Source organism: Botryllus schlosseri, chromosome 9, assembly GCF_051294905.1.
Source record: "Botryllus schlosseri isolate E-star chromosome 9, Bs_hap1, whole genome shotgun sequence".
Classification (NCBI taxonomy): Eukaryota; Metazoa; Chordata; class Ascidiacea; order Stolidobranchia; family Styelidae; genus Botryllus; species Botryllus schlosseri.
In genome coordinates, this window is record NC_137244.1 from 3,240,516 (window position 1) to 3,248,922 (window position 8,407).

Below are 8,407 nucleotides of genomic sequence, written 5' to 3' on the forward strand. Positions count from 1 at the left end.
GAACCCACAACACGTTGGTGTATTGGTGTTGCAGCTGTGGCTCATACCACTACGCTATCTGGCCACTCGGCCTATTGGTCCTATCGTGTCTTGCTGTCAATACCAAATACTGTATTTTGCTAATGAGATAGAAGGAACATACAAATATATCACAGTCTTGGTAAACAGTTTAATGTTAATTAGGGCTGGAAAAAATCGAGTACCTGAGTGATTCGATTCTGAATCACGTAAAATGTTTCGAGTCGAGTAATCGAGTATCACTCGTTATGACGTCATAACAGAATGTAGTACGCCAAAGTTCAAATATGTATTATTTCTGCCACCACAATGTTGCAGGATAATCATGACTTCGGAAATGTGCTACGTCCAGTAACCTTCGTAGATTTGTACTATATGTTTCGTATGCTACGATACCGCCAATCAAGGTTTCAAGACTTCAACATTAGAAGATAGTATCGGAACTATAATTCTCGTTGATAAATTTACTCTCAGTGGCGACAAGCGTATGATTTCAGTACTCGAAAAAATCGTCTTTTACTACTCGACTTGAATCATTAAAATTAATACTCGATTCGGATTCGAGTACTCGAGTCATTGTGACCAGCCCTATTGTTGATAAACACACTATAACCATCCGTAACTTCGAAAACTAGACTTACCCAAATACCAAAGCAATAGTATAACATGGGAATCCAAACTTGGTTTATACAAAATAGGATTCTTCTTATGTTAGCAATAATACATATGCACATTTTGCACAGACAAATACTTTTATTTTACTTCGAATTGCATATTCAAACAAAAACTATCATTGCAACAACTTCAAAACGTATCGCAGTTTGTCGTAAGACAATCACGATAAAACAATTTTCGTCGTAAGAAAATCCCAACAGCCCCTCGCATGGCTGAAAATTCCAGATACGCCATACTTATACAACACGACCCCAGTTAGCACCGCGGAAGACGAAACGACAATCGAAGACACAATTATCTCTCTTTGAATTTTAGAAAAAATGGGAAAGTCCGTCGTTATAGTATCCACGATGTTGCCACCTTTGTTTTTGTGGGGAAACGCTTCTTCCGGCACCGGCACACCTAGGAACTCACACAAAGAATCCCACCCTTCCGACACGTTGTACACCAACAACTTGTCTTTCGGTGCGCTCTACAAAATATATGATGTTATCGGTTTGATTTCAAAACTGTAAATCCATGTGTGAAAATATATGTATTCATCGTATTTCCACCATAGTGCAAGATGTAGTTCTGCGGTAAAATGAGTTATTCACACAAATCCTTATGGATATATATACCTTGGTGGTTGCATTGGGTCCTGGTTAATTGTGGCACCTTATGGGGATTATTTTAATGTGGTACAAGAAAACTATAAGCAAACTATACTCTGTGTATATATCTCCGTAAGAATTGGCGTAATTACCTCATTTCCAACCACTGTATTTGGTGAGAGAGCACATATTTGTACCTGAAAGTGGCTTTTTCCTGATTTACGTTCTACACTTCCAGTGTAAAGAGTGTACATTCACACCCAATGGATTGCGTACGAAAACATAGTCCAACTCAGAGTTATATCTCGGTTTTGAATCACCCACGCCAACGTTCATACCTTCCTACCCTACGTTCATGCGGCATTAGGACTATAATGTTGTGTTTAATTCAGCCCGCGCTGTGAGTCTGGGGCAGGTTGTGGTTTGGTGTAGGCCTACCACGGGCATTTATTCACATCCGCATAGCACGGGTGGTGAATGAGTCTGAATAGCCAGTATTTTGTCAAAGAGTGTGCGCTTGGGTCAAAATCCTCAAAATTCACGATTCTCGTTTACAACAGTGGTTCCATCATTATATTGCGCACCAAGAAATTAACGAAAATCTTCAACTTGACTGCAAATGTATGTCGGGTTACCATATTTTGGAAATCTTATAAAAGAACACATTTTCAAAATTTTCAGACTTACAATACTGGAGTGAAATCCCGACAAAATGTTACATTTTTCCCGACTTTGCGTCTAGTTGACTAAAAAAAGGTCATTTTTCCGATTCGACTCTAGTAATACAAACTTTTGTTGAATTTTCCGTTGGTTGACAAAAAAAGGCCAACTTTCCGGCTTAACTCCCGGCATACCCGCCGGAACGTTACATGAGTACTGATTTCCTATATCCCAGTCGGATTTTAAGCTATATTTAACCAGAATTTGGAAAAAAGAGGACAAATCCTCTTGAAGAAGGTCGCATGGTAACCCTAGTATATAGGCAAATTAACATGGGCGATTAGCAGATAAGTTGGCTTGGGTATTTCAAAAGAAATGCGGTCTATACGAGCTAATCCTCCCTGGCTATCAATAAAACAGTCACCAGGCACAATGTTGGATTGTTTCTTCTCCACAAGCTGATCTAGGCGGGGTGCAACTCAGTCGAACGATGACGCATGTAGTATTAAACTATGCATTCGATGAAGACATTTCTTACAATAGGAAAATACGTTATCGATTTGTGAAAACTGTTATTTTACGTATAAAGAAATGCATTTACTTGTGTACCATCAGAAATGACTTCACGCCATACGCTGTGAACCACTGGTTTACAGTGGATTGGTAAGATACGGAAACAAAACCAACACAACTTACGTGTAACACATAAGCGTTGTGTTGACGGTACCGCTTGACCACCATTTGCTTGTTGAGGTGCGTCTTGCTGCCTAATATCGACTTCGATGTGCCCCCGAAAATCACCTGACCTGCATTTCATAAATAAGCATTCGTGTTTAACGTCCACTGCACGGGAGGCAGGTTGATGAATTATATTACCCAACAGCGCAAGGGCTCCCATTGATTTTCGACTTGTTGGCGACAGCCACGGCATCAGCTTGAATAGGACAGACCCGTCGTTCATAGCCACTTGTTTTTCGAGACTTCGTAGCCATTCTTCTTCGCTACTCCTCGTGGTCAGGATGATCTGGATGATTATGTACTCTGGGATTCAGACATGGGGTAATCGTGATTAGTAATCGTAATCGATTACGACGATTACAACATTTTGAAGTAATCGTAATCGCAATCGATTACATTCGAAAAAAATCCGAACTAATCGTAATCGTAATCGACTACTTCCCATATCTAATCGATTTTTTTTGTGAAAGAACGATTACTTTTAGTTGGTACAAGGACTATGACATACACTGAATATTCGTGAACAAGAATGAGATAATATACCACGTTAGCGATAGCACAAACGTCTGTTTTCAAACGCCACTACTCATTATTACGTCAGAAGTATTAGCTCCGCCCGTCATTGCGTAGGTATCCACACATAGTAAACAGACATGCGATGGACATCGTAGTGTGATTGTAAGAACACCCCCGTGGTGTATATCAGGTTATCAATACACTACAGAAGCCCCTACCTCGCAGCAGGATATTGATCACCACTCTGCCTATAGTTTCAAATAGTAACTTATGTATTGATGTTTGGTTGTGCTTAAACGCAGTTTACCGTTGCTGCTTGGCGAGCAGGACGCCTACGTACGCACGGAATTTCGTACTCGTCGAATAAAACATTGGAGTTTCCGCAACGAAGCATTACAAATAAACAGCTGCTGATATATATCATAACCGAGCCGTGCTAAGCCGTTTCTCGTAACAGCAGCTCGCAGTATATGTATGAAGTTAATGCAGAATTTTTATGTTCACTATATCTTATTCTCATATAACGACTTTAAACGGGCGTCAATTGTTATTTCACAGTTCGTTACTCAGCATTTGGACCTGCCGCCATAACCATCCGCTTATAAAACCTGACATGTTAGCGTGGGTTGTAGCTAGAATCAGAACCAAAACAGCAATTCGTCCCCCAGTCCAACCGTTGGTCAATTTTCAAAACTGAATTTCGTCAATACTATTGGTAATTGCATTATATTACTATTCATTTATAACCTCTCTCAGCCCCGATTGTCAGATTTACCTGTAGATCTGGGGCACGTAATGCAGAATTATAGCATCTGGTATGTTGTTATAATTACTTTATTGTATGTCGTTAATTCGCGATCTCCAGTCTGTTGTATAATCAAAAGATATTGTACTCGCCCAAACGTAGCAGACTAAAAGAATATCTTTCGTGAGACGCACACACAAATTGTCATGGCTTTCTTTCTTTGTGGATGCGCCGGGTGGCATTTGCATTGTGGGCCCAGATTGGAAGGACAGGAGTTATTAGTCACGCCCACCCAGCGCGGCTATTGACAATGGACGAATACCCTAAGTTTCGGCAAAGGTATTTGTTTGGTATCACATTCCGCGGAGTTGCGTGTTGGCCGAAACTGCATATGTCTTTTGGTATGTTGTGGGATCGTGGCGCGGTAATGACCGGCTCCGAAATGCCTGTTCCCATAAAATAGCCTATGAATGTTTTTTCTTGAGGGAAAGAGGTATGCATTTCAAACCCAGCTATCTATTGGAGCAGGGGTCACCAACGGTTTTGAAACAAAAAGCTACTTCTTGTGTAGTGTGTACTGATTATTGCGACGACCGACGGGTTACCACTTACTCCCGCCGTTTCTCCGTGTTCAGTTGGATTTCTTCACTTAGAGTAAGACAATCAGAGTACTGGACCGGGTTTCCGCCCCTTACCAAGAACAAAAAACGCTCACTCGCCGGGACTCACACCAGCTCCTCCGGGCTCAGTTGCGTTGCTGCAGTGCGCGCCGAAGCGCCACTCTCCGCGTCGAGATTTGGGAATATTAACTATATAGATTACCGTTGAGCCGCCGCGTGACGGGCGAAGACGAGCAATGCCCCGAGCGACTGCGTTCGTATGTTCCTTGGGGTCGGCCGACCCATTTTCAACTGCTGCTCATATGAAACCAGCTTCAACTTTCAAATCTCTCATTTGGATATTTGCTACAGCGACCGCGGGCGACTCATTTGGTCCGCGTTGGTGACCCCTGTACTAGAGACATTTGAATCGCAAAGCTCGAAGAACATTTTCAAGAATTAATTAAATTCTCGAAAATACTCTAGAATTTATCTTGGTTTACGAAATACTTTTGAGTCCCCTTCGACTGCGGCAGGTAAAGACCTGGCAATAATGCAAATCGTTGTGTGCGATAAATCATCCCCTATAAAGTTGGGCAATTTGTATATTATGACGTAATAAGCAAATGACGCATGAAATATGAAGAGAGTTGATATCTCATTAAGCCTTTCCATCGCAATCCTTGTATTGTCTTCCAATATATCATTTAAGATTATAGTCCTAAGAAGCAAATGTAATAGTGAGTAATCGTGATTACTTTTCCAATGTAATCGTAATCGTAATCGCGTGATTCTGAAGTAATCGTAATCGCAATCGATCACATTCATGAAGTAATCACCCCATGTCTGCTGGGATTACACAATGAACTCAATAAACAATAAACTCTTTGCAGGCAATGAACCAGTTTGTTCAGATTGTACAAATTATAAATCTATAGTTAGTTTATCGTCTATTAACTTCTGCATTTTTGAGTAATTCCAGTTCTAGGTGAAGTTGCAGATTTTGGACATTGACTAGGCCTATTTTTACTTCTAGTTGTATATTTAAAAGGGTACATATTTCCTTAACAACTAGAACTGTTGTTTTGTGTGATTTTCTCGCGGCCATTGTAGACTCAGAGTCATAGTACTAACAGGGCGCAGCATGGGGTGGATTTTTTGGGTGAAATCCCTCCCATTTTAATCTCGAAACCTTTCCTTATCTTATTGCGGAAAGCCGGGAAGTGAGTGGCGCAGTGTACTAAGTGACCCAGTCACGAAACCAATGGTGGTTGGTCTCGACTCTGCTCCAATTTTTTCGTGTCATAGGTTTATCTATGGGCTCCTCATCCCTAACCTCACTGCCTCAGCACCGCTTCGAAATGCCCAGAGTGTTGGTGAACCGTGCCAAGAAAGTCGGCACTAAAGACCAAGTTGCAGGCCTATGAAAAGCGAGAGACAGTATTGGTGGACGAGCGCGTGCGTGGAAGTCGTCAGTAATATGATGATAGACTCTTGGACCCTATGAAATGTTTTGGAGACCCCAGGCTCACAACCAATGAGTCGGTAATGTGACTTTAGATCTGGAATCGTGACCTTTTTGGCCGTGAAGTGATATTGGTCCTATATATTTTAAATAATTTGATGAAAAAAGATGTGATGTCATAACAATCACACTAGTCAAGCCTTTCTGGTAGCATTGTGCGGGTGTTACATGCCGTTACACCTGACCCTACATATCAACTTTCCAATTATTGCACAGCTGTTGGAAATTGGATTCTTGTGCACTCATAACGGTAGGGTTGCATATAAAGCAAATAGGTATTTATAACACTTTGTTTGAAACATGTCATGAACAGTGCTTAAACAAAGTCATCTTTAAAAAATAGTTTTTTTCAAGTTGTATAGGCCTAATTATGTCATTTGTGCGAATACTTTAGAAAGAACATTTAGTATGAGCCTACGGACGATTCTCACCCGATATTGCCGACGTATGGTTTGAATGCTCCAAAGTCTAATTGGTTGGTTCAATAGCTATAGTACTAAGATGTAGGTAGATCATTGGTACCGAATGAGTGTTCTGATGATGATGACCGTCGACTGTAAAAATGCTCCGTGATGATGTAGTCATTGTTAAAGATATTTATTTTTGGTCCATATATGACATGGGTTGGAAGCCTATTATGTCAAAGGAGCTATATTTACCCGATATTTTCAACCATCCGTGTCATTTCATTGTAACGTCACAATTAGATATTCGTGAGGTCATGGATTTAAGAAAACTGAAAATAAAACACACGTTGCAAACAAGGGCCATGTTTTAAACTTGTTTGTTTTAAATGATTTGTGTTTTAAATGCAACCCTACGTAACGGTGATATCGTGTGTAATATTTGTTTTGACCAATGAGATGAATCGACATATCGAACTATTATTAATGTATATGAATGCGGAGCATGTGTTTCTGATAAGCTAATATATACTCGACCCGACAAATATGTCACCGATAATAAACGGATGGAGTATAAATCACATCAACGTCTGTCAGCTACAGGACGGTTGGTTCGCCTTGATAGAGGACCTCCCCAGTTGAAACGACATATCAAATACAATTGATTTCACGATACCGCCTCAGACAAATATAAGTCGATAGGTGGGCTATGAGCTAAGTTTACCCAACGCAGGGTAAACTTTATGATCAACTTTAAGAGCCGCTGTTAGGAATCACTGATCCAGATAACCGATAGTAAATACCTTTGCGCCAGGAAAAGCCTTGTGTATCTCATCCCAAAAGAAATGAGCTGGGAAATCCACTACAGCATCCACGTTCTCGTACATATCCCAAAAATCCTGCGTAGTCCATCCTTCGAACGCGATTTTGTTATAGTGATCGCCTAGCAAAAACGCGTTTTCGGCAAAGTCGTACACGCTATAACCCAACTTCTTAAGAGCCGCATTCATTGACTTGGTGCCCGTTTTGGGCATTCCTGCCACGATGACCTTCATGATCGCGCATAGGACCTTCAACGCGACTGACGACCATAATAAATCGTTAACTTTCTTTATTTAAAATTGTGAATAAACACCCGTTAGCAAACAAACCGTCTCTGTTCACATCAGGCTTCAACCTGCAATCAAACACTGACATCCATTGTTGACGAAGGTCAATAATCTTCTTGCGCTATTAACTGTAAAAGAGTTTAGATCAATCAACCATATCACAATACCATTGAATTGCAGTTGTCGCAACAGCATTAAATTCAGTTGATAACGTGATATGATTCGACATTGAATGGGTACGTGAGGAATATTAATTATATACTATGCAACTTATATGTGTTAAATCCAATAGCCTTAGAAAAACCAACCAACTCGACCTCTCTTTTGAGGGTGAAGTCGACTTGTACCGGTCTGGATATTTCACAAAAACATAGATATCAATATCGCGGATAATATGAAGACTGGCTATACAGTTTTTTCCGAAAATTGAAACGAAGATATTCGTGAATTCGATTGCTCTTCTGTCTTAGGCGGTGCTAATCGTGTTCGTGTTGTATAGATATGGCGTAACTGGAATTTTAGAAAAAAAGTCAGCCAGTTGCGACGTTCTTACCACGAAAACTGGTTTGTCCTCTTGACAGACTGTTCAACCGTTCGTCCATATTCATCATTCATAGTAGAATGACCCTAATAGTTAAAAATTAAAAATAATTACGGAGGTTTGATGGTGCCGAAAGGTCAAAAAGATTAACAACCACTGCTCCAATTTCTGGGCTGATGTCAGGAAAGCTCACTGATTCAACCTGCGCTCGCCATGACCACCCTAATTTGTTCGAAATCCTGACATAATCAACAAGAATATAACATCAATAGAAACAAACAAAA

The 8,407-nt window shown here is 40.5% G+C and overlaps 1 protein-coding gene across 1 annotated transcript; it reads right to left on the reverse strand.

Moving 5' to 3' along the window:
• Nucleotides 1-698: 698 nt before the first annotated feature.
• LOC145446781 (uncharacterized) lies at nucleotides 699-7,611 on the reverse strand. Its single transcript, XM_080325150.1, has 4 exons — nucleotides 7,277-7,611; nucleotides 2,823-2,970; nucleotides 2,643-2,752; nucleotides 699-1,165 (listed from the first exon to the last, which is right to left on the reverse strand). The coding sequence occupies exons 1-4, from the start codon at nucleotides 7,526-7,528 to the stop codon at nucleotides 854-856; spliced, it is 822 nt and encodes a 273-aa protein (XP_080181276.1). The 5' UTR covers nucleotides 7,529-7,611; the 3' UTR covers nucleotides 699-853.
• Between the last annotated feature and the right edge of the window lie 796 nt (nucleotides 7,612-8,407).

Bases quoted from the DNA above. Each gene is read 5' to 3' on its own strand.
- LOC145446781 (XM_080325150.1), bottom strand. From the start codon at position 7,528: ATGAAGGTCATCGTGGCAGGAATGCCCAAAACGGGCACCAAGTCAATG. The intron at 2,971-7,276 runs GTATTTACTATC...ATAATCATCCAG, and splicing joins AGGCTTTTCCTGGCGCAAAG to ATCATCCTGACCACGAGGAG. The intron at 1,166-2,642 runs GTAAGTTGTGTT...TATATTTTGTAG, and splicing joins ACAACGCTTATGTGTTACAC to AGCGCACCGAAAGACAAGTT.